The 26,968-nt window shown below is 40.2% G+C and overlaps 2 protein-coding genes across 11 annotated transcripts in view; one reads left to right on the top strand and one right to left on the bottom strand.

Annotated features, from left to right (window-relative positions):
• Positions 1-9,961, top strand: part of VPS13B (vacuolar protein sorting 13 homolog B) — a 735,829-nt gene extending 725,868 nt beyond the window's left edge. For all 8 annotated transcript variants that reach the window (XM_074316465.2, XM_019757646.3, XM_019757649.3 and 5 more), the window contains exons 59-62: positions 1,201-1,377; positions 3,554-3,656; positions 4,192-4,441; positions 8,183-9,961. In XM_074316465.2, coding sequence (XP_074172566.2) covers positions 1,201-1,377; positions 3,554-3,656; positions 4,192-4,441; positions 8,183-8,431 — 779 coding nt within the window. In that variant the 3' untranslated portion in view covers positions 8,432-9,961. The remainder of the gene's footprint in view (positions 1-1,200; positions 1,378-3,553; positions 3,657-4,191; positions 4,442-8,182) is intronic.
• A 582-nt stretch (positions 9,962-10,543) lies between these two features.
• On the bottom strand, positions 10,544-22,926 carry COX6C (cytochrome c oxidase subunit 6C). 3 transcript variants are annotated; one of them, XM_074316470.2, is made up of 4 exons: positions 22,803-22,926; positions 21,169-21,298; positions 19,658-19,786; positions 10,544-10,781 (listed from the first exon to the last, which is right to left on the bottom strand). In XM_074316470.2, exons 2-3 carry the CDS (start codon positions 21,280-21,282, stop codon positions 19,673-19,675), a joined length of 228 nt encoding a protein of 75 aa, XP_074172571.1. In that variant the 5' UTR covers positions 21,283-21,298; positions 22,803-22,926; the 3' UTR covers positions 10,544-10,781; positions 19,658-19,672. The 3 variants fall into 3 exon arrangements, with proteins under 3 accessions (XP_074172571.1, XP_088655151.1, XP_074172572.1); XM_088799025.1 differs by having other exon boundaries at positions 22,798-22,873; XM_074316471.2 differs by lacking the exon at positions 22,803-22,926 and adding an exon at positions 22,455-22,791.
• Positions 22,927-26,968: the final 4,042 nt, after the last annotated feature.

Genomic DNA, 26,968 nt, shown 5'->3' with positions numbered 1-26,968 from the left:
TAGGCCGTGTGTAGCCTGCTGCCTCTAGGCTACAGCCAGTACAGCCTGTTACTGTACAAAACAACAGGAGAGTAAATCAAGCACAAGACAGAACGATGACAATCAAGAGACACAGTAAACACAAGGTGTCTGAGGCTGCTGCCAGTGTGACACGGCACAGTTTCACAGCAAGTTTTTTTATAAGTAGAAAGAGTACGCTCTAAAATGATGATAAAAGGTAAAATAATGATAAAAGGTCCTCAAAGAAAGTTGTTTCATTATAACATTGATGAGGTCCCCTAGGAACTTAACTCTTGTTTATATCAATTAGCCTACGGTAAAACTGGTTTCCTTAATATGTCGTTTTGCTTAAAGTCACAGAACCTAACTTTGACTTTAAGTAGAGACTTACTGTATAGTAAATACATAAACCAGTGACACAGTTGTTTATTATCATTGTCAAGTATTATGTACTGTACATAATTGTACGTACGTACTTTTCTACGACTGGCACGCAGTAGGTTCTTTTACACCAGCATCACCGCAGACACACTGAGTAACGCGATGCACTTCACTACAGCGGTTACCAGGCAGTAGGAATGTTGAAAAACTCCACTGTAATCTTAGGGGCCCATCGTCATTTATGGGTTCCATCATTCACCAAAATGTCATTATGTGGCACATGACTATAATAGAAATAATAATTACTATATCAACAATTACTCTTATTAAATAATTATTAATATATTGTTATTGTTCAATAATTGCTCTTATTAAAAGGGAGAACACGAAAAGGGGCTGGCCCCTTCCAGTGAGTCCCCTCCTGACTGACTGAAAACGCGTTAGGCTGAGCAGCTTCACTCTCCTCCTAAGGAATTGTTAGCTCTCTTCCCTAAAAACTGTGTTGCCTGATTTCTGGAGAAAGGCATGTGGGTGTCACTATAGAATAGTTGACATGTTTATTAAATTCTGAGCTGAACTTCACAGATCCTGACTATGGATCAAAGCCAGTCTGAACATTGTGTTTTGATAAAGATAATAAATGTCTAACTTAAACTGCCCTCAATGTACTTAGATAATTGGTAAATAGATGTAAAGAACTTTATAATGAGGGTGGGGTTTCATTTTCAATCCACATAAAACTGTGTTCCAGATTGAAGGTTTTCTTTTGCTCAGGATTTTAAGCCTTAGCCCTTACTGGGGGCTTTTGTTGTTTTTCAGGTGCAATTGCTGGTATAGTCGATCAGCCAATGCAGAACTTCCAGAAGACCTCCGAGGCTCATGCTTCAGCAGGACACAAGGCCAAGGGTGTAATCTCGGGCGTGGGGAAAGGAATCATGGGGGTGTTCACAAAACCCATCGGAGGAGCCGCTGAGCTCGTGTCGCAGACTGGTTACGGTGAGTCAGTGGAAAGCCCGTCAGACCAACTCAGACATCGCTGATTAATGTGTGTTATTATACCAAGGGTTCCCTATGATAATCTAGCCCTACACATGGCAAAGGAATGAAAAATAAAAGGAATAAACCCGTAAGTAGATAAATAGCTATCTTTCTCACCTCCTTATGCTTATCTACATGAAGAGTAGAATTGTACTACTAATAAATTATAATAAAATTACAGAACCAGGAAAATCAATGACTAATTTCAGTATATGTACGTGTCACAAAATCTTTTTACAATACATTTAATAAAATAGGCTTTAATGAAAAGTAACCAGTTAGAGATTGAGGGCAATATATAGAAAATACTGAAGCAGAGAATAGAATTATTGCTTTTTCTGGTGAGCAATTTGAAAGGAAAAATAGATTTGAGACAGAAAGCTATCTTTAAATTATAATGCATTTGTATTTGGACAATGAGAGAGAGAGGGGAACACTCGTGTGTGTGAGTGTGTACATGGCTGTGCGCACATACGCCTACAGAGCTTTACGCTTGGCATAGCGTTCTCACCTGCAGACTCCATGCTGCGTTGCAGCCAGGCCAAGTCTCCTCGCCAGTGGCAGCAGAGGCACATGACCTGCAACTGAGAGCCCTTTCCTCAGGCAGACAGTTGTAGAGAACTTTGGCTCATGGTATTACCTGCACTTGGAGGTAGAGTGCCAGGGCCTCTCCCCATGCATGCTGTGCACATGGAGCGGTGGGTGTGCGGCAAGGAAACACGTCCTCCCATGCTTATTTTCTGCATTCTTGATAGAGCACATGGAAGTGACTTTTAATAAACAGGTAACTGGAATTGTTTCCTTTTTACCCAAAATCAGTGCCGTCACTTTGGTGGTGAAGCAGGCCACCTCGCTAGTGTAGCAAACGAGGAGGGCTCTCATTTGTCAGACATGTGAACACACTGCATCTGGCCGTAAAGTCAGCAGGGGGCATTTCACCGCAGACATCCTGCACCTCAGTACATCTAACAAGAGGCAGCCAGATCAGGGCATAAAAGCTGTCTGAAAGGAAGAGATCGGCAGACGAATGCCCACACTCAGGCAACCATCGGAGAGATTCCTCCAAGAGACCACACAGACACGAACATGTGTTCCTCTTCGCTTCTCCCCTGCCTCCTCCCTCTCTATTTCTGTCTCTCCTTCTGTGAATGACATTTTCACTCACAGCGAAACTGACAAAAAGAACTTCTGCAACTTCTAAGTGGACAAAGTTTTAAATACTCCCTTATCAAATGCTTACACATTAACAAAAACAGTATTCCTTTTGCTCTGGACTCTAGTGAGGGAAAGTCAACTCATACTTCATAAATTCCTTTGGTTTTGAAAACACCATTGTGCATTTCCCAGGGCTGAGGAACTCTTATGTAAGAGCATCTCAGAACAGAGCTTCACATGGCCTTGTTGGTTTCCATCATCCTTGTAAAACTTTTATTACTGCACTGAAGGTTTTATAAACCACTAACTCTTAGTCTAATGACTGTGCCTCATTTATAAACATTTACAAGTCCTCAGAAAGCGCACATGCTGTACCATCTTTGGGTCTGGAGAGTCTCCTTGGAGGCCTACGTGGCTGCTGCTTGTGCCCTCATTTGCTGTTGGCACTGGAGAGAGCGTTTCATAAACCGGAGGCCCCACGAGCACTCAGAAATAGATATGGATTCATGTTTAACAGCTGGATTAAGTCACTTAAATACTGTCTCTAGGCAAACCATGTGCCTTTGTGTGCATCTCTGTGTGTGCTGTGTTTTTTAATTATTTGACCAGCCACAGCGTAGATACAGAAGTAGTCTAATATTAAGCAAGAACATCAACTAACATTCTTGACTTTTTTATCACATACATTGTAAATGATGGGTAAGCCATTTTCAGGACCGATGCCTCCCAGGAGTGTTATGCTTCCTCTAATTACCAGTCGATGATGGACTACAAGATTTCAGCTTGTAGCTAATGTAAAGTCACCGGGGTTAAGAGCATTGCAGTATTTAATGATTATCTGTACACTTGCTTCCAAAGATGTGACATCATTTCGGATCTGCAGCATTTTATGGGTGGCTCTAAGCAGATGACATCACTGTAGCAGGGGACTGTTTTCCAGAAAACAACTAGTAAAACTCCCTTACTTCTCTTACCACAGGTATTTTACATGGAGCTGGACTTTCTCAGCTTCCCAAACAACGCTATCAGCCAAGTGATCTACATGCTGACCAGGCTCCAAATAGCCACGTCAAATATGTCTGGTAAAATTATTGAGACACTTGCTCAACTGTACATGCGCATTGTGTGTTAACAGGGCCTGGCTTGCTCTCGAGCTAACCAGCCATACTTCCAGGGGAGCCCAAGAGGAGCCATCATTTTCAGCGTCTCAGGCAGCACAGGGGCATCGTAGAGCCAGGGAGAAGTGGCTGTCCTCAGAACTGGGTCTGCCACTCAGGATGCTCACTGGGAGGGAAGCCAGGGCCCACAAGAGGGTGTGAGATTCTCTATGGAACCAGCCTTCTAATTAGGGGTAACATCTGTAATAGGAAGAAAAGGAACTAACCAGAGCCCAGGGAAATCTTTGTCCCCAGAAGTAGCTGGGCTTTGCTGACCAGAATCAGTTTGAGAATTAAAATGACACTTACGTTTCAAGCTAAAATAATTAGATTGGTGAGGGCCCTTTGCCCTTGGGGAGCAATGTGTGGGATTGCCCAACCCTTGGTACAAACAGTGAGCACTAATATTGACCGTTTTTTCAAAGCTGGCTCCTAGCCTCACTTTTCTCTTTTAACACAGGAAAATGCTTCAGTCTCTGGGCAGACCGGAAGTCCACATGGCCCTGGAAGTGGTTCTGGTGCGGGACTCAGGCCAGGAGCATGAAGGGTGCTTGCTGCTAACGTCAGAAGTGCTCTTCGTGGTGAGTGTCAGCGAGGACACACAGCAGCAGGCCTTCCCTGTCACGGAGATCGACTGTGCCCAGGACAGCAAGCAAAGCAACCTACTCACCATGCAGCTCAAGCAGCCGAGAGTGGCCTGTGATGTGGAGGTACAGTTCAGAAAACAGGGTGACTGGGGCTGGCTTCCAGCGAAGTCGGGATGTGGGCTGATGGCTGGTACCAGGCATCTGTGAACCCACAGCCTCTGGACTGGCTGCAGAGGGGGTATGAGGCGAAGGGCTTGCAGAAGGGGGTTGGGAAGTCCCAGCCAGGTGTACCTGTGAGCCTTCAGGAGGCCCCTTCAGGAGAGGCCAGCAAGAGGCCAGGTGGGCTCACAGCCCCAGGCTAAGCTACCATATGACTTGAACAAGGCTTGGTCGTTGTGGGGCTGGGGTGCTGGGGTGCTGGAGTCGACAGGACAGGACAGTGGAGCTCCAGAATGAGCAGGTCTTACAAGGACTAGGACCAAGGCAGCAATTCCATGCAGCTGCTCCATGAGACAGGCCCCACGTGGGCCTGCACGTGGCCTGGAAGTGGCTACAGCAGGTGCGTGGTCCTGGAGAAGGCCGCCTTAGAAGTGAGGGTGTCATAAGTGAAACGGCATGGGCAGTAGGCCAGACCTTTGCAAGTTCACAAACCAGGAGGTCTGTGACTTGTGGGGTCAAAATTTCGTACACAGATCTCTGCCCCATCCACTGCTCTGTGTTCTGTGTGGCTCTGTGCTCCCTCCCCACAGGGCAGTTTCCCGTCAGTCCCACAAGGCACCTCCTGGAGATGTTGCTTACTGTCTTGGGGCAGCTCCCTGGCCACACAGCTCCTGAGATGTTCTGGCTGCTGGCTCCTGGCCACACGTTAGTTGATGTGGAATGGGTGTTCAGGCAAGGCATACTGGGTTCAGGGGTCAGGCATACTGATGAGAGTAGCACCAGCTGCCTGCAGTCCAGTCCGGGGTAAGCAGGGGCCCCACTGGGAAGCTGCTCTCTGCCCCAGCATCCCTGCTAATTGCCTGATCTACGGAGCCCTAAGAGTTGACTTCAGAAACAGACATCTTTTCCCACTTGGCAAGATAGGTGTGGATCAGGGGCAGTGAGGAGCCTGCTGGCCTGACCTGGGACAGAGTGGCCCTGGGAAAGGACAGCAAACCTGTGTCTACAAGGTCCTGCCCGATTCCTTCATTATTTTCTTCCTGGTATGGAGAGCCTGTGTCTCCCTCACACCACTGTTTGGGTAAAATTATCTGAGAAGATGGAAGGCAGCCAAGCACAACAACTGAGATTTCTCTAGTTTCTTGGATCATAATCAGTCAGGCTTTAAGCTGGGGCTTGGCACTAAACTACAATGCTGCTTCGAATTGATGAGTTTCTGGGAATAAACAGAGGTCAGATGTCCAGGCTGACTTTATTAGATCTGCCAAAATCTTCTGATCTAGTTGACAATAAAGCAACAGTGATGTGGCTACAGGATTTGGCAGGAGATAGTATCATTATCTTCAAGTCCTTGGTCCTTAACAAGAAACGGCCAGGGCTCTGAAGAGGGTCTGTCACCATCATTATTCCATAGCTGCTTGGGAACAATTTCAGATCCTAAACTACTGAGATTGGAGATTCAGCTTTTGCTGTTGAACTGTCTATTGTGATCCTTCTCTCCGGCTTTTCTGTTTGAGGGTACTGCTGGGAATTAGCATAGCGGGAGGGAAACAGACCTGTTTCTCCAGGGGTTAGTGAGATGCTATCTGCAGTCACCACCCCAACAAGTTGCCAAGGCCTAATTGAGACCATGGGATCACTGAGGCAGGAGCACTGACACTGGGCAGCATGCTCTACACCAGTTGCCACTGGTGTTCAGGGGTAACAGAGGGCTGGAATGAAAGGGTGGCAAAGACAGAGGCAGGACAAAAAGCAGGAACCGCAGGGTAGCTATTAAAGACAGACAAGACAGATGCCGAGTTTACCCAGCAGCACCTGAAACTGGAAAGAAAGGCTGGCTACCTGGTATGCCTTCTGCTTCCGCTGCTTTCCCAATATCTATTCCACTTTACATCTACCCTCAGCTCTGCGTAAGAAACAAGAATTAACTGCCCAGTTCTGTGTCCAAACTCTAACCTCCCCCAGTCACCCCAAAGGAGACCTGAGCTGCAGAACAAAATACTCATTTATTTTCTGAGACAGTAAACCCTTCCTTAAACGTGTCGTAATCCCATGTATTTTTTAAATTGGGGGGGCGGGGGGTGGTGTCATTCAGTGCTGCTTGACACGACTTTTCCTCCGTTGGCGCACTCATCAGTGCATAGCAACCTAATCCAGATGTAAGCTGGGTGAAGCAGCCTACCCGCTGTTTTCCAGGGAAAACTATATAAAATCTTTATATAAAATGGCCTTTCTGGTTTTTGCTTTAGATACTAGGAAACACAGCTCCTTTGAATTTTGAAAGGAATCAATTTGTAGATGACATCATTCAGTATATTCAAATATGGCAGGATTCAGATTTTTTTAAATCAGCATTTGCTTTTCTTGGTTAAATGCAGCCATTTTTAGGGTAATAATTGCTTAATATGCCTGGCACATCATCGAAATCCCTTATGAGAGGCTCAAAATGAGTCAGAAGGTCAATTTATTCCTTGGCCAGGTTCCTTTCACAACACGGGTTTTCCTGTGCTGCTGTTCAGGAGGAGCAATTAAGACTTTGTGTATTCAAAGCTTTCCAGCTGAATTCTGACCCCATCAAATGATATCATCAGCGCTCTGGCTTTTGCCCGGTGGTGCACAGCTTTCATGTGTCAGTGAATCTTTGGGGGCCTTTATTTTTGTTCTCAAGCTTAAAAATACGAGACCCAAACTCTAACAGATCCCTACTTACTATTCTGGCAGGCCCCTTCACTTTCTACCATCCCACTGGCTTTCCGCAGCTTTTAAGACACCTTGGCCACACTGTTTCTGTGCCCTACGCAGAAACACGGAAATTCTTTACACTACTTGGAGAACTAAAACGCCCTCGTTAAAATGGTTTTAATTCTTCCAGTGGTCTTGCCAGCATTTACTAAAGAACCCGGAAAGGTCAGTGGCTACCTGATTCCCACAGATCAACGGCTTATGCACCAGCTAGTTTCAGGGTGGGAAGAATTTATAGCGACAACTGCCTTTGATGGGTATTTTCTCAGGAAATCTCACCTAAGAACTTAGGTAGTATATCTCAGTTCTATTTGAGTTCCACTGAAGATGAGCCAGACTTTTATGAACCATAAATGTACTTCGCATCCTCCTTTTTTCCATAAAAATTTCCCCTTCCTCTGCCCAGTTTTATTTTCTCTGGCTTTAAATCCTAGTATTTATAAAAACAGAGAATGTTACAGTTCAAAAGGTATTTTTTTAATGCTGTCCAAAGCCACTGGTTTGAAAGAGATGCTCTTCACTTTTCTGTCAAACTCAAAAATGTTCCGTCTGAAGAGGTTTGAGGAGACGGGCAAACAGCTTTATTTCAGAGCTTAGTTTAATGGTGATTAGATTTAAGCAGAGAACACCTTTGTTCCTGGGCTGGTTAGTAAAGAGCAGTGACAGATGTTTTAATAGTTAATGAGTAAAATGTTATCAAATCAACTTCAAACATGGGGATTTTACGTAATACCAAGTGCTTATTCAAAGGAGGGTGTCTTTTTCTTCTCTCACGTAGAGCTTGTTATACTGCTGGAATTGCAGTAGTATTGCCAGTTAGAGGCAAAAAAGAAGTTTTGGATAAAATGGCTTTAACTAAATAACCTGAAAATGTATGAAATGTATGAAGGCAAAACGGATAATTGTGGAAATCTCCTTATGAGAGTTTGGCAACTAAAGAAATCTCTTATTTTTGGATCCCAGGTGGATGGAGTCCGAGAGAGACTGTCAGAGCAACAGTACAACAGACTTGTGGATTACATCACAAAGACATCTTGTCACTTGGCCCCCAGCTGTTCGTCCGTGCAGACACCATGCCCTGTGCTGGCTGTGGAACCTCTCCCCTCCACTGTGAAAACGTACCATTATATGGTGGATCCACATTTTGCTCAAGTCTTCATTAGTAAATTTACCATGGTGAAAAATAAAGCCCTGAGGAAAGGGTTCCCTTGAGGGGTTCCCTCCTCTCAGGTGTTGATTCCTCATTGTGCAATTTATTTTTGAAAAAGAAACCCAACTCTAACATCAAATATGGACACAAGGCGAACACTTTTTCTATAGTTATAGGTAATTTTCTATCCTTTTCTAAAATTAATTCAGATTCCTCTTTCTCCCTAAAACTTAAGATACTGTAACAAAATGGAGTGATACAAAACTTCCTTTCAGTGGGAACAATGATTAACACAATCATGTATGTTGTAGTCTTACCACACGTAGAAATTGCATTCCTTTTTGCTCTACAATATTTGCTAAAATGTCGACTATAATTAGGCTCTGGTAACACTCCACTCTAATGTAAAATGTGGTCAGGCCTTAAAATGGAGAAATATTAAAACTTCATTCACAGTTGCATCTGATTTTAGGCTGAGACACTGTCTTTACCTAAAACCTCCATCTGCAAAGGTTTAGATTCTTTAAATGAAATTACGTTTTTAGGTTTTATTATTTAACTTGTTGTATTTGTTACTTATATGTGATGCTATTCTTTTCAGTGAAAGCTGATGTGTATACTCCTACTTTAAAGTCTGCATTTTACTGAAATTTACCAAACATGACTATCCAGGTACATTCTGGAAAAATGTTTTTCTAGTTTGTGTTACTAAGTCAAGCTTAGAGTAAATCTTTTTTGTCTACCGATAAAAACAGACCCAAAGTGCTCAAGTGACTTTTAGTTCCATAAACTAAAATAAACACTACTAGGAATTATCTTTGACAGCCCCTTGTGGAAGGGGTTAGCAGGATTCACACTGCCCTGGTGCACTAAAGGGGCGCCAAGAACCTCAAAATTAACCTTAATGAACCAGACCAAACAGTTCATTTTGCTGAATTGACTTGCTCAACCATAAAGATATTCCCAGTGTCTGTTAGTATTACTTTGCATTTCACGACGAGTTTGGCTCAAAACAGGATTGGGTCACCAGGTATCATCTTTAATATTCAGTAAATCTCTCAAGACTCCAATTAAAACACATTTACTGAGTACATCTAAACTTGGGCCTACAACCTGTTACCTACAGTTGTGAATTCAATTTCAAATGCCCATTGATCTTTAACTGAAGTCTCACATGTTATTGACCATACGAAGTCACTGAATAATAGTTGCTTCTGGAAAGCTAGATCCAACAAGGCTACCAAACAGTGACAATAAAGCCCAAGGGTATATTTTATTGGAAAGACAGTCTCTGTCTCTTCTAAGAGCCCGCAGTATAGTAGTCATGTGGGCTCATGGATCCCTTACATCCATGGCCCAGGACCACGACCATTTGGACAATTCAGGCCAAATAAGAAAAAATGGTTCCTCCATTAGTTTGTTGTATCATACTCATTTAGGAAAGTGACAGTTTTGTCAGTTAACCTCAAGAGTAACTTTCTAAGAATGTAAATATGTATTAATTCTTACATCTTTTATAGTAATTTTGCATACTACTTCTAAGAATTGTTACATAAAATTGTTTAAAATAAAAGGAATCCTTGAATTACTGACTACATCTAAATGTGTATTATTACCAGGGGTTTTTAAAATGCTGTTTTCCACTAATACCTGGGTTTAATTCAGCTCACATTAGGAGCTCAAGGATTTCAAGTTAAAAAAGCTACAGTTTTTGTTATAAAATGACAACAGTGATTAAATTAGCTTTGGATAAAATAAATTTGATTTTTAAAGTTCTCTGCGGTATCACTTTGATCACAACAACAAAACAGTAATAAACAAGAGAAAGGCCCTAAGACCTCTTCCAAAAAGTTAGCATATTGTTAAGTCATTAGCCATTCCAGTTAAGTAACTAACACAACTAGATACATATTCCAAATTGCATGGATATGCTGTTAGCTCTTTAATAAAGTAATACTGAGTAAAGAACCTTAAATTTCAATTATCTGTTACTACCTGTTTGGAAGTTGATCCATCAAAGCTACCAAATAAGCCCAAGGGTCTGGCTCTGTCTCTTCTAAGAGCCCACAGTAATAATGCGGGCTCATGTAGACCCCTTAAATCGATGGCACAGGACCAAGAAACTACCTAGCAGTATCTCAATGAAATGGACAAAACGTCACATCAATCAAAAATGTCCTCAATTAAAGTTTTAATACGGAAATCAAGGATTCATAAGGTAAACAGTTAAAATCCCTAACCAATTCTAATGCAAGTACCCAGAATTATATCAATAACCGAGCAAAAGATTTACTGTCTACAACATTTGTTTATTTATCAAGAGAAACTATCCCTTAGCCCAAATATCCATGTTTCATAGCTCAGGAACACAGGTCAGCGACAAACTTCCATGGAAGTCAACTCAAAGACATTCTGTGGAGAAAAACACAGTGAATAAGTTAATGACAAGCATTCTCTCAGTGTGTCACCACCCCTGAGATCACCTGCGGTCTATTCCTCTAGTGGAGCCCACACTTGGCTTACTCACCTTTAGCCCGGCAGAAGCCCAGTTCAGGCAGCCTGGGCTCCAGGGCCATTCTCCAGCAAGCTCCCTGCCCAGCCTTTTCCCTTCCAGGCATTACCACACCTTACTCTGGTCTCTTGCTTTCATTTGCCAAATCGTGCTTCTTCAGTATCTCTGAAGCCCATTCCTCTTCATTCCTCTCTTACACACACACCGTTTTTATAAGCAGCAGTCCATCTAAACAATTTCTATTTCTATCTCCAAATCCATTTTTCTTTTTCTTACTGGTTTTTCAACACGATCAACTTCTTATATACAAAAGGTAAAAATCTAACATTTAAAAATCATCCTGTTAACATCTGACCATGAAATGCATACCCACTGTGGAAAATTTGAAAATTTCCAAGGTATAAGAAAACAGAAATGTCCAGATTAAGATTCCACACAGAACCATTAATATTTTCTTGATCTTTTTACCTTCAGTCTTTTTTTCTGTGCTATTTAACATAGATCATCTTTTACATTCTTAATTTTCTATTACAAAATAATCTCTTCATGTTACTTTGTGAATATCATTTCTAATGCACCAAACAGTGTGGTTATGAATAAGGCAATTTTCCAACCACTGAAAATAAAGATCTTTCTACTTTTCCTAAGTAATTCTATGGCTAATTTAGTGTATGCATCTATCTATAGTTCATATATTGACTTAAGATAAACTATAGAACCGGATTATAGAATTGAATCTTATTATTAGGCAAAAATTACTTCATCAAAATTATCCTTCAGTCTATCAGAAAACTGATCGAAGTCCAGTGCAGTAAGTCTCCCCCACTCCCCATCCCCCAGATCCTGGAAAACATACATATACCAGCTGGAATACTCATTCAGGTACAGTCTGCCTGAAAAACCAGCAGATTCACATTCCCCTGGTCACATCAAACTCACTGGGGTGTTGGAGAGAATCTAAGTCTACTTACCCCATTTCCCCGAAAATAAGACCTAGCCAGACAATCAGCTCTAATGCGTCTTTTGAAGCAAAAGTTAATATAAGACCTGGTCTTTTATGATTATTACATATCATTATATAAGACCCGGTTTTTTATGTTATGTTATGTGGTTATGTGTTTTGTTATGTCTTATGGTAGTGTGTGGTGATGAGGTGAGGTGAGGTGAAGTTCTATAGACCCAGTCTTATTTTACTATAAGACCGGGTCTTATATAGTAAAATAAGACCAGGTCTTATATTAATTTTTGCTCCAAAAGACGCATTAGAGCTGATTGTCCAGCTAAGTCTTATTTTTGGGGAAACACAGTAATATTGTTCTATATTGCTTTTTGGTTGAGCCTAAATAAAGTTCAATACACGAATGATAAGATTACCAAGTATGAATAGTTTCATCAGGTACTTGACACATGCTGTCACATCAATTTAGTGGATGACCTTTCATCAGCCCACAATCCCTTCCATCCTTTTCTAGACATAAAACCTTAATTCACACTGTCCATGAGGCATAAGGACTTTGCACCAAGTGATTTATGAACACCCAACTAACCAAAGGTGTCAAACTTTTTAAAGCACTGTTAAAAAGTGTGATTTTCCTAATGCCTATCTAGCAATTAATAATAACATGTGAAATGATTTGAACACAAAAATTAACTTTATGCCAAGCTGTTTAGGGAAGGTCTTCCCCTGCATGAAGCCAGTCTGCAAACAACAGGAGAGGTGGCTGTTTAATCCAATGCCAAAATTTCAACGTAAGATCACAAACCATACAAGCCACACACAGCCCATTCAAAGGAACAAAATACATCTTCAGAAACTGACACTGATGAAGCACATGCCTCTGATTTACTTGACAAAGACGTTAAAATAAATGTCTTAAATATGCTCAATGAGGAAAGAACTGACAACTAAATGAAATCATGAAAACAATACATGAACAGAATGAGTATCAACAAAGAAATAAAAAATTATTTTAAAAATTGAAATTTGACAGAATACAGTAACTGGGTTGCAAAATTCACTAAAGGTGTTCAACAACAGACTCAAACAGAATATTCAACAAATCTGAAAACAGTCCTTTTGAATTATTAAGTCTGAGAAGCAAAAACAAAATGAATAAAGAAAACGAGAGCTTAAAGGACTTATGGGACACCACCCAAAGACAAACATACGCATTATGGAAGTCCCAGAAGAGAAGGGGCAGAAACAATGGACAAAAACTTCCCAAATTTGAAGAAAGAAATGGTATACAAATAAAAGACGTTACTTGGCAGTAGGATGAACCCAAAAAGACCCACACCAAGACACTTCATAATCAAACTGTCAAAAACCAACGATAATGAATCTTGAAAGCAGCAAGACAAAATTGCTTCACAATCTATAAGGGAGCTTCTGGTAAGATTATCAGTGGATTTCTCAGCACAAACCTTGCAGGTCAGAAGGCTGTCAGATAACATTTAAAGTGCTCACAAAAAAAACCCGTCCACAGAGAATACTATATCCAGCCAAACTGTCCTTCAAAAATGAGACGGAAATTAAAGACATTCCCAGATAAACAAAAGCTAAAAAATAAGGAGTTCATTAATACCAGGCCTACAATGGGAGTTCTCCAAGTTGAAGTAAAAGTACACAAGCCATGTGAAAATATAGTTCTCTGGTAAAAGTAAATATATGGACAAATATAAAAGCCAATATTTTAATTGTTTCATAACTCCACTTTTAATTTTGTAAACTTTAGAAGACAAAAGCATAAAAATATCTGTTAATGGGTGCACAATATATAAATTTTTGACAATAATAAAGTTGGAGAGCAGAGTTGTTAAAAGAATTTTTGTACATAACTGAAGTTATCAGTTTGAAATAGACTGGAACAATTTTAGCACATTGTATGTAAGCTTGATGGTAACCACAAATAAAATATCCATAGAATATACACAAAACGAAATGAAAGGGATTCAAAATGTCACTTTAAAAAAAAAATCAACTAAAGGAAGGTACTCGAGATCCAAATATATGCTATTTACTAGAGATTCATTTTAGCTCTATGGACACATAATTTGAAAGTGAAAGGAGACAGTCCATACAAATAGTAAAAGAAAACAAGGGTGGCTGGCTACACTATTATCAGAAAAAACAAACTAACAATAAGTGTTACGACAAAGTACAGCACTGTATAAAGATGAAAAGGGCCAATTCACCAAGAGAACAATTAAAAATACATATCCCCCAAACATCAGAACTTCTAAATATATGATGCAAACACTAACAGAACTGAAGGGAGAGATATACAGCTCTACCGTAATAGTAAGTGATGCCAATACCAGCTAGAAGAACCAGACAAGATCATTAAGAAAAGAATGTGATCTACGAGAAGACGGTATTTATGATGATCCTCAAGAATCGGAAGTTATCCAGTCGATGTTGTGGATGTTGTGGATGAGGAAGCCCAGAATCTCTTAAACTACAACAATGCAGCAGGAGATGACTGTGTTCTAGGTTCACTGAAAACCAAGGGGAAGTTATGTGAAGAAATAGCAGAAGATACAGACTGTGATGGATCACCTTTACCAAAATGAACGGCAGTGAAGAATATTGTATTGTAAAGAAAAAGTAAAAAGTGAAAGCTTAATTCAAGTCACAAGAAAGGAAGACTGATGATGATGAAATAACACGGGGAAGTGATGAACTGCCAACAGAAAAAACCTCGAAGATTCCAATAAAGATCATTCCCTTCTGACAAGTGAGAGCTTGCTGCACTCCTTACCGTCAATATGCCTCCCTCTGGTAAACACACTGGTACCAAGTTGAAATCAGTCATTTGAATGTTGTGGGGTTTACTACATCGAGGAACTCCTAAGAAACTGGAGAATCTTCAAGAATTAAAACCTTCAGATCAGTGCCTAATTGGACAAACTAAGGAAAACAGAAGAACCAATATAAAAATATACTTTCCTATGCTGCTACAAGAATGACTCTTAGAGATGAAAGTGGATATATCAACACCAGCTTCATTAAGATACCAGTGGGAAAAGAAAAGTTTGTTTATACTGCCTACCAAGGGCCTCTCCCTACAACTGTTGGCAATTTCTAGAAAGTGATTTGGGAACAAAATTCCAGTGACAGCCATGATGACCCAAGAAGGAGAAAACATCAAATGCCAGCACTACTGGCCTAACATCCTAGGCCAAAAAAAAAACAATGGTCAGCGACAGGCTTCGGCTGGCTCTTGTGACAATGCAGCAGCTGAAGGGCTTCAGTAAGGGCAATGACCCCTGAAGATATTCAGATGTGGTGTGACAGGAGGTGTGACATTTTTCATCCGAATTTCACTGCCTGGCTAGACCACAAAGCACTACCACCTCAGCCACAGAACTTGCTTTTATCTCTTGAATGAGACACATTCCCAGATTGGGCCCAATCATCACACACTGCGCACTGGCTTTGGATGTTTAGGGACCCTGACTGCACAGATGTGGTTCTAGGATTAATCGATCAAGATCTTGCATTTGACATCTCTGATTTTGTTCACTGCATATTACAAAAGCATGGAATGGTTCAAACGGATGATCAATATATTTTCTGCTACCAAGTCATCCTTTATGTCCTGACATGTCTTTAAACTGAAGAAGAGCAAAAAGAGCAGCCACAGCCTCTGAAATGACCTGAAAAGAACAGCCTTCTGGATGCCTTTCCAGTTCTCCAATTAACCTTCAATGCTCCTGGCTCTCTCCATTTAAAATAAAGATCAAGGGCAGCAAGTCCATATAATGTAATTAGGCTTATTCTCCTCTACCTTAGAGGAGCATTTCTTCACAACATAATGTTAAAATGCTGTTATTTTTACAGCTACCTTAACCTGTGATAATTATTTTTTAAATTTTGACAATAAATAACGCAGATCTTAGGGAAAATTAAGGCTGCATTTGATTATAGTGGTCATTATTATAAGAATGTGCTGAATCTATTTTTAATATACCAATCTTGTTCATAGAAAAATTAATTTTCAGCATTTTAGTAGTTATTTTATAGGGGATAGTTAAAACCAGTATTTAAGCTTTAAATGACAGTAGTATTGCCATAGGAAAAAGTAGCAAATGTTTACCGTATCAATTTCTAGTGTTTTACTATATAGAATTTCCTGTAACACTCGTGTATTTATATACTTTTTCACAAAAATGAGTAATCAGATTACTCATTTTCGTGAAAAAAGTGTACCTAGCTTTGTAAACAAAAATATACCTTAAAACATGGGGGAGGGGGGAGAAAATAGAGGACTTGAACCTACTACTTAGACCTAACAGATACACAACATTCCACCCAACAAAAACAACACAATGCTCAACTACATATGGAACATTCTCCAGGAAAGACCACGTTAGGCCATAAAAAGAGACTTAGATTATATATAGATTATAAAATAATCTATATAGAGATTATAAAATATTGAAATCATACAAAGTATCTTTTCTGATCACAGTGGAAGACTAAAAATAGAAATGAAAGACATTACAACTTATTTTACAGAAATAAAAAGGATTGTTAAATACTATAAACAATTGTACTATCAACCAGTTAGATAAGCTACATGAAATGAATTCCTGGAAACACACACCCTACCAAGAAATTAATCAGGCAGATGATATAAACAGACCTATATCTATCTGGTAAGGAAATTGAATCAGTAATCAAAAACCTCCCAACAAAGCAAAGCTCAGGATCAGATTGCTTCACAGGCGAATTCTACCAAACATTTAAAGAATTAACACCAATTCTCCTCAAGCTCTTCCAAAAAAACTGAAGAGGAGGGAACACTTCCAAATTTACACTATGTATTACATATTTTTACTTTGTGTATTAAGTTATTTTGACACCTTAGAAAACATTTCTGAGCCTGTAGATACTGCCCCTACCATGTTTTTCTGAAACTCTGTCTCCTTTAATGGCCACATTTGACTGATCATCTCATTAAAGAATAAAAACATTCTACAAGGCCAGCATTATGCTGATACCGAAGCCAGACAGAACAATATCCCTGATGAATACAGATGCAATAATCCTTACCAAATACTACCCTGTTTCCCCAAAAATAAGACGTAGCCGGACAATCAGCTCTAATAAATACGTCTTTTGGAGCAAAAATTAATATAAGACCTAGTATTATATCACATCACATCATACTATGCTATATTATGTTATATTATGTTATTATATAAGACCCGGTCTTATTTTACTGTAAGACGAGGTCTTATATTAATTTTTGCTCCAAAAGACACATTAGAGCTGACGGTCCAGCTAGATCTTATTTTTCGGGGAAACACAGTAGCAAACAATTCACCTTGACCAAGTGGGCTTTACTCCTGGAATACAAGGATTCAACACAAGGATGCCCGCTCTTACAACTTCTATTCAACATAGTACTGGGAAGTCCCAGCCAAAGCAATAAGGCAAGAAAACGAAACAAAAGACATCCAAATTGTAAAAGAAGAAGTAAAACTACCTGTTTTCAGATGACCTAATCTTACATATAGAAAACCTTAAAAATTCCAAAGAAAAGAGAATAAACTAACTCAGCAAAGTTGCAGGATACAAAATCAAGAGACAAAAATCAGCTGCATTTCTACACACTAACAATGAATAATCAGACAAGAAAATTAAAACAATTCCAATTACAATAGCCACAGAAAATAAAACACTTAGGAATACACTTAACCACAAAGGCAAGACTTGTTTACTACAAAACTACAAAACATTGCTGAAAGAAATTAAAAACACAACTGAATGGAAAGATATCTTATAATCATGAACTGGAACACTTATAATTGTTAAGAGGTCCATACTACCCAATGTGATCCACATATATAATGTAATCCCTATCAAAATCCCAGTTGAATTTTGCAAAAATAGAAAAATCCATCCTAAAATTCATAAAGACTATCAAGGGACCTTAAACATCTAAAGCAATCATAAAATAGACAAAGTTAGAGACTACCACTTCCTGATTTCAAAACTTACTATAAAAAGCTAAATAATGTGGTACTGGCATAAAGAAACATAAATGAATGCAATACAATAGAGCCCCCAAATAAACCCTTGCAAATACAGTAAAAAATTACCGACAAAGGTGCCAAGACCATCCCGTGGGGGAAAGGACAAACTTTTCAACGAATGCTGTTGAGAAAACCAGATATTCACATGCAAAAGAATGAAGCTGGACCCTCCTCTGACATCATACCAAACATTAACTCAATGGATCAAACACCTAAAGGTAAGAATTAAAACTATAAAACTCTTAGAAGGAAACATAAGAGAAGCTTTATGATATTGGATTCAGCAATGATTTCCTAGATGACACCAAAAGCACAGGCAACAAAAGAAAAATTACAAAATTAACTCCATCAAAATTTAAATGTCTATTCATCAAAGGACACAATCAACAGAGTGAAAAGGCAATCCACAGAATGGGAGAAAATATTTGCAAATCATATAGGATTTAAAGAACTACAACTCACCAAAAACCAATCAGATTAAAAACGGGCAAAGGACTAGAATAGACATTTCTCCAAAGAACATATACTAATGGTCAACAAGCATGAGAGAAGATGCTCAACATCATTAATCATTATGGAAATGGAAATAAAAAACACAATGAAATACCACCTCATATCTATTAGGATGGGAACTCTCAAAAAAAAAAAAAAGTGCACTGCGGAACTCTTTTTGCACAGCTGGTAGAGTATAACATGCTACAGCCACTGTGTAAAAATAGTATGGCGGATACTTAAAAAATTAAACATAGAATTAGCATATGATCTAGCAACTCCACTTGAGTATTTACTCAAAAATATTGAAAGCAAGGTCTCAAAGAGATATTTACAAACGTCATAGCATCATTATTCACAATAGTCAAAAGATGGAAGCAATGAATAAACAAAATGTGGTATACACATAAACTGCAACATTTAGCCTTAAAAAGGAAATTCTGACATGCTGCAACAAGATGAATCTTGAGGACATTACTTTAAATGAAACAAGCCAGTCACAAGAAGATAAATACGATATGATGCAGAATGTGGTTGCCAGGAATAGGGAGTTGTTTAATGGGTGCAGAGTTTCAATGCTGCAAGATAAAGAGTTCTGGAGATTGGTTGTCCAACAATGTGATTATACCAGGGGTACCAGAAAAATATGAACACTTTGGTCAACGTTGCTCAAGTGATAGTTCACGGTAACCAGAAGTGTCTAGACGTTAATGGTGATGGGGAAACTAACCTAAAATGGTGGCCGGAGCGGAGAGAGAAGTCCCAGCCTAAGCCCCAGCCACTTCCACATAACCCCCTCCAAGCCACACCCCGAGCCAATCACCAGATGACACCTGCCCCTTCCCCGACTCAAGGAAGTCCCCAACCCATAAAAACCTGCTCAAAACCTTGCTAGGGCTCAGTCTTTTGGGAAGGATCCCGCTGAGCCCGCCGGCGTAATAAAGCTGACCTTCCTAACTCTCTGAGTGCCACTTGGGTTCTTCCCGGTCCTGGTATCCGGAACAATGGTAACCACTTGGAGCACCTCTTGCAATAGCATTTGTGACTTGTATTCATCTTTTGCGATCGGCTTATACTGAGTATTACAATTTTAATAGTTTTTTTCCTTAAAATGTGTCTACATTTTTTTGGCACCCTCTGTACTTAATTACTGAACTATACATTTAAAAATAGTTACAATGGTAAATTTTGTGTTTTACCACAAAAAACGTTTTTAAACAGTAACTTCAAATAATATTACCTTTACACTCCGAAATCACTTTGCACTCTGAAAGATACCAGCCTTCCGCATCTCCTCAAAATCTTTCATGGAATCATAATTTCTGTAGAAATCTGCATATGCCTTCTTCCTTGGTTCAGCCACAGCAAACTAAAAAGTAGCATATCCCATTAGGGCTTATTTTTTTAGATTATTAGAAACTTAATATGTAAAGACAACATAAACCACAATATGTGTTCATCTTTATCTTGAACCCTCTGTTTCCTAAGACAAAGGGTGAAGGCACTGACACATGCAAGGAAAGAGAACAATGTCTCAGGGAAACTACTTAGCAGGAGGGACCCTCCTTGCCTAGAGAGGTATTCCTTTTGTTGGGTGTCTGCGTGCTGGGGGGGTAGGGGGAGAGGGAGGGGTGCAGACTAGCAACAAATTTCATGTTATGTGTATTTTGCCACACACACAAAAAAATTTTTTTAAGGCAGAATGTTAAAATCTATAGAAGACAAAGGGTTAAAATGTATTCTATGGCAACAATTCTTCAAGGTGCTGTTAAACAGGCCAGAAGCCCAAAATGGCATCACTTGTACTAAATAAAGCCCAGGATACCTGACCTAAGTACTGTAGCAACCTATTCCAGAAATCATTTTAATCAACTAGTCAAGTTTTCTGGCCAAGCACCAGCAAGGTAATCTGTCACATGGGCCCTCTCCATCCCCTCCCAGAGAAAGAGGCAACATGCATGATAAAAAATCTTACCAAGTCCTGGTTTAAAAACAAACCTTTTTTAATAGCTTCCTTGCCCCACCCTTCTTTTCTATAAAAGCATTCCATTTTAGACAAAGCCGGGAGCTCCCTTCTAGTGGCTAAATGGGAAGCTGCTAATTCATGAACTGCTTAATACAGCCAATTAATCTTCAAATTTAATCAGCAGCTTTTAACAGTACCAAATAGAACTGTCTTCCTCATATCCCTCTGCTTAAATAAAACAATTACAGCCTGTGTTATAAACTGAATAGTGTCTCCCAAAATTCATGTGTTTGAAAATATGGTCTTTAAAGAGGTAATTAAACTGAGGTCTTTGGGGGTGGGTGCTAATCCACTATGAATAGTATCCTTATAAGAAAAAATTCCGTCAGAAACGGGCTAATACAGAGGACCACATGAGGACAAAGACAGCCCTCTACAAGCCAAGGAGAAAGGCCTCAGAAGAAATCAATCCTGGAGCCACCTTGATCTTGGATTTCTAGCCTCCAGAACAGAAAATAAGATAAAGTTCTGTTGTTGAAGCCACCCAGTTTGTGGTACTTTGTTATGGCAGCTCTAACACACTAATATAACTTTATTTAAAGATGGAGAACTATCTGGAGAATGCGGTACTTTCCTGTCACATGAAGTGAGTGGAGAAAGGGTCAGAGGAAGAAGCACATTAAAGAGTTTCTTTAAAAGACTCTAAATTACTTAAAAAATAGAATACATTTTAAAATTTAAAACACATTTTTGGACCATAAGGACAAAGTAACAATCAAACATACCTTATAGAAAGCTGCAACCCCCAGAGAAACAAGGACTGCTCCAACAATATGAAATCGCAGACGCTTGGCCAGAAGGCCACGCATCTGAGGTTTCGCCAAAGCACTGGAAGACATGGTAGCTATTTTCTCCCTGGTAGTCAAAATGAACAAAATTATTAGAGCTTTAATAAGATATCTAAAGAATCCTCACGCAAAATGCATTTTTAGTACCTAGGGAGGCACAGGAAGGATAGTGGACTGACTCCTACAAAGCCTAAGATGTATAATGGCTTAGCCTTGTGCGGGAGGAACAGCCTTTACCCTCAAAGTTCTTCCAGCTGTTGTAATAATCGAATAGACATGAGAGAGATTAGCAAGAGAAAATAACCAAATTTAATACATATATATGTATGGGAATCCTGCATTCATGAGAGAGTCAAAGATCTCACATACACAAGAGGTTCAGAGATAGAAAGGGGATCTAGGTATTTAAGACATTCTAAGCTAGGGAAGAGGTGATGCACCTTGGGGGCCTCAAAGGGTCATGGCAGAAATGATTAAGAGCAGATGAAAGTTTGCTCTGCCATATAGGTGGGTCAAATGATAATCTCTTATGAGCAAGGCACCTAATTCAAGTTCTTCTAGGTAGTTAAAGGGAGGGGCAGAGTTTCTCTTGAGCCTGAAGCTACAAGTGTCCTTAGCTCAAAACAATCCAGACCACAACAGCACATCTTGGGGGATGTGTTGGGAACTCCCACACCTGCTTCATCTTCCCCCCCCTCCCCCTCACATGCTGAACCACAACCCTAAATAAGGTAACTGCAGCACAATAGTATATGTTAAGTGAAAACTACAAACAAAAATCTCTACCAACTACTGAGAAGATAAGCAGTGGCTGCAGACTGACAAGTGTAAACGCACTTACAGCATTTACTCTTCTACAAACTTACTATCAACTCATTTAGTCTTGGACACAATTCTGTGAAATGTTATTTCCACTTTACTGATGAGGAAACTGGAGCACCCGAAGCGATTAAAACTCGGATGGGAAGTAGTTCCCTCGAGGGCCCACCTGGTGACCACCGCGCGGCCGGCCTGAGCCCAGGGCCCCAAGGCCGCGGCGCCTGCGCCTTCCCCGCAGGAGGGGGGCGGGGGGAGGCTGCTGGAAGCCCGGTCCTTCCCTCCTGCAACAAGCACCGTAACCCTTCACAAACGCTACCACACAGAGATCACCCACCGAGCGCCAGCGTTGCTGGCTGTTTGCCCTACGCTGACCCTCAGGCCTCATAACGACTAAGTAAGCCCACCTTTTTACAGGTGGAACCACTAGGGCCAGACCGGTCAAATGACCCAGCCAAGGTCACATTGACTGGGGGAAAAACACAGCAGGTACTGGGACCGAGTCGGCTGCCTCCGAAGCCTGCCAGGTTCCTCGAGGTGTCCGCAGCACACCCAGACCCCGCGGGACCCCAGCCGCCCTCCTAAGGTCGCTCAGGGGTCGCTCAGGGGTCGACGCGGGCGAGAGGTCCGAGGCTCCCCGATCGCAGAGATGCTGAGCCACGACTCAAATCCAAGGCATACAGAGAGCAGGCAGCTGGAGGCGGTAGTTATGGGAACCTCAAAGAGGGGCTCAAAGAAGACACAACTCACCCTACCTAATACCAACGTCCTTCCGGATGGAGAAATGGACGCCGCTCCGGCAGCGCGCAGGCGCACAAATAGAGGACGCGGAGGGGCGACGGTGGCCGAAAGAGTTCAAACATCCTCTGGCGCGCCTCCCGCCGTTCACAGCTGAAGTTTACCCGTGTGGTTATCTAATCTGTGTGACTTTGGATTTAGGGCTTGACCTGCTGAGTCGGTTTCCTTAATAAACTGGAAATATTAATCTTATTTATATAAAGAGTTTACATTAATTTATTAGAGAATCCAAAGATATTTAATATGTTTGGTTTTTGTGTACAGTTACAAATGCAGTAAAAATCATCCTGGGCCCATGGATTGCCAGAACCAAGTTCACAGACTGACATTTTCATTCTAACGACACTATGTGAATAACCACTTGGTTTGGACAGCCCAGCAAATGAGACAGACATAAATATATTAATACCAATCCCAAACGGTGGGTGCTACAAGGCAGACATGACCCAGGTACTGCAGAAGAAATTACCAACCTGGCAGAGCTGAGCAAATTTTGATGGAAGTATTTGAGTGGGGTTTTTAATAAAAGACAAGTGTTTTAAAGGAAGGCAACTGGAAGTTTATTGAAAGCAGTGTATAAGGGCAAGGCTCTTGTGCTTTAGGGGTGGGGGGACTTAATTGTTATTGGAATAACCTGGATTTGAAAGGTGTTATTTAAATCAAATCCCCAAGCACTGGAAGATACACTAGGACACAAAAGATACAGGGTATTGACTCAACATACATTAAATACGCATTTACTGTATAACAGGCTCTGCTACTATATAGTAGGACAGATCTGCAAGAAGGTGCATTCTTGTCAGGGAGTCTTTGTCCTCAATTCTGGGGAGTAAAACCTTTCAGCCTCACAGAAAAGTGCTCGTTAAGAGTCAAAAGTAGATTTGTATCTCAGCAACATTCCTAAGGCTTCCTATCAAGGGTTTACGCAGATAAAAATTTTCACATGGGGTTTGTCCACGTGGTAATTTGTTCCTATTAGTTTTCCATCTCCACTCCCAGGATTGGCCCAGAGAACAAGCAGTAAATTTTAAAGTTCATAGGGATTGCTATGTGTTAAATCATCAGGGACAGCTTCAGGGAAGTCATGGAAGAGATGGAAGCGGAGCTGAGTCTCAGTCTGAGAGGCGTGGAGAATCTAAGAGACAAACTTGGTCAGGAGAATGTGGCAAAGATAGACACACCGAGGGAACAGAGCCTGGCCTAGATGGAGTGCTGAGTGGTGGTTTAGGAACACTGGATGGGTAGGGAAGCACAGGGCCAATCACAAAATTTATGGTGAATGACTGAAGGTGATACATGAATGGAACCTCAATGAAAGGCATAAATAAAGAGAATGGAATATGAGAGTTCTGTTATAGAGCGTAACAGTCCTGGATTTGAGTCCCAGCTCATGACTTTCTAGCTGGAAAATATCTTAATATTTCTAAGTTAGCTTTCAACTCTCTGAAATGGTACCCATATTTTACTTTATTGGGTTGCAGTGCAAATTAAATGACATAACACATGTAAAGATAGGCATTATAAATATTCATTCCTCCCCCTCTTTGTCTGCCCTGCATTCCTTCCTTCCTTCTTTTAGTAGCAGTAGTTGATTGTCCTTCCAAGAACCAATCCTTTCCCACTTCTAGCCATGTGGTTCTAGAAGGGTCAAACCCAATTCCAGTTGGGCATATGACCCAAGAGGGGCCAAACAATGTAGCCCATTTTCTTGGTCACAGCGATTCGCTGAGGATAGGCACAGAGCCCTGACCAAACCAATGAAATTCAATCCTACAATTTCTGTTACACTATTGGGGAAAAGGCTTTCTTTCTTTCAGGGAGTATAATGAGATGGAGTAGGGGGTCTTACTGATCTGTAAGAATATGAAAACAGATAGTATTGTGTGCCTATAATGTGCCAGGTACTATTCAAATGATACAAAGAACCTGCCCGCATAGAGGAAAGAACAGACAAAAACAGAAATATATCAGATGGTGATAAGTGCAATGGAAAAAACTAGAGTAGAGTAGAGTAGGGACAAAGAAAGTTGTGTGAAGAAGTACTCATTTTATATTAGAAGTTTGAGTAAGACTCGGGAAGTCTGACTCAAGCCCATCGTCTATACTTGAGTAAAAGATGGCTCAATGGAAGGACTGGGGCTGTTCTGCATGGCCCCAAGCAATAAATTAGGATGGCTGGATGGAAGAGACCAAGAGTTAGATTTAGTTAGGTAAGTATTAACAATAGCTAGAAGTCAGTCCCCTTCAAGGTGATTCTCAACCAAAGACATATCCATTTGAGGAAGGCAAGGATCCCAGATTGGTAGAGAAACAAAGTGAAAGCCTTACTTCTGTCTTTTTACCCAGATGTTGAAAATCACCAGGTCAGTGTTTTACTTTACAATTTGTTGAAAAAATGCCACTTTTGGGATATAGACTTAAGGGAACTTCTGTCATGCCTCCTCCATTACTACTCTGCTCTCAAGTGCTTCTGAGAGGACCTGGCCCTGTCACCTGTGCTCAACCTCTCACAGGGTGTCAAGTTTGTAAAATACCTGGAAAGGTAAATTACAACACCAGGAGCTAAAAAGAATGAATGAGCCCTAAAATAAAGTAGACACTTTTTCCTAAAAAAGTGAAAAACTATTTCAATCCTTTCAACTATATGATGTATCATTGACATAGTATCAATGGAAATGGCCATGAATAATTTTCTGGATTAAGAAAATATGAGGGACTGAGAAGTTTAAAAGCAACAACAAACCTCTCTGTGAGGTAAAATAACAATTGCAGGATTTCATAAACCTTGGGGGTAGATTTATTGACTCTGTTACATATAACTTAATTCTACGTTCAAATTTACCAAATAATAAAAGATTACTAAGTCAGAGTTAGATATGGACCATCACAAAGCTTTTTATCCTGGATCCAAGGATCCAATGACATTGTTAATAACAATGTCATTAACAATGTCAATAACATTATGACATTAACAATGTCATTAACAATTGTAATATCAATTGACATTGTTAATGACCAAGCAAAAGCTGTGAGTAATCATCTGAAAATGACTTCCTGTTGTGAGAGACTAGCAGTGTTCAACACAGTTCCACATAAATTGGCTCTGCACGCACCCAGAAAGGCAGCCTCTGCTGGAGAGATCCTTACTGTCACTGATGCTGTCTTGCACAGAGCTTGGGAGGTACCAAGGACACAGTGTGGTTTAAGGAGGGAACCGCTGGGTGTTCTAAGCGCATCAGCTGCCGTGCTGTCCTGTATTTAAATAGAGTTCACTGCAGCTTATGCCAAACAACAGGGACAGTTCAGAGGAAATCTGGCTCTTTTCCCAAAGGTGGGCCCACACCTCACCCTAGGTAAGAGACAGGGTAAAAGTTTCAAATAAGCTCTTAAATCTGCTGTACTATGAACAAGCGTTTGCGTCTAAAATCTTATGTGTTAAAACAGTGCAGTCCAATATGAATAGAAAGCTAGCAGTATGGGTAATTTAAAATTTTCTAGTAGCCACATTAAAATAATCAAAAGAAGCAAGTGAAGTTAATTGTAATAATATGTTTAACCCAATATAGCCAAAATAACATTATTTCAATATAAAAATTATTAGTGAGATATTTTACATTTTTTTCATACCAAGTCTTTGAAATCTGGTGTGTATTTCTCACATGCAGCGCATCTCAATTCAGACTAGCCACATTTCAAGTTCTCAGTAGCCACATGGGACTGGATTGGACAGTACACTTAGAACATTCCAGTCATAGGCAAATGTTCAATATCTATTGCCAAATGAAAAGGCAGGCTGCAAAACTATGCTGTATGATCTAATTTTATAACATATGCATGAAAATATACGTATGTAGGTATATGCAGAAAATAATATTAAAAGAGTACACTCCAAAAACCTGTATTGTGGATCACTTTTATATTTTATTTTTCTACCTTTATGTGTTCCAAGTTTGATCATGTCTCTTTTATAGTTAGAAAAAAAAACAAATAATAAATGGGATTTTTTAAAGGAGAGGTGTATAACTGTCCTATTGCTGCTATAAATTATAATAAAAATGTAGTAGTTTAATACAACACAAATTTATTATCTTACAGTTCTGTAGTTCAGAAGTCTGAGATGAGT

The sequence above is a fragment of the Rhinolophus sinicus genome, chromosome 6, assembly GCF_057876585.1.
Source record: "Rhinolophus sinicus isolate RSI-liver-muscle chromosome 6, RSI-T2T, whole genome shotgun sequence".
Lineage (NCBI taxonomy): Eukaryota > Metazoa > Chordata > Mammalia > Chiroptera > Rhinolophidae > Rhinolophus > Rhinolophus sinicus.
The sequence above is the reverse complement of the archived record's forward strand: the minus strand, read 5'-3'. Positions and strand labels throughout refer to the sequence as shown.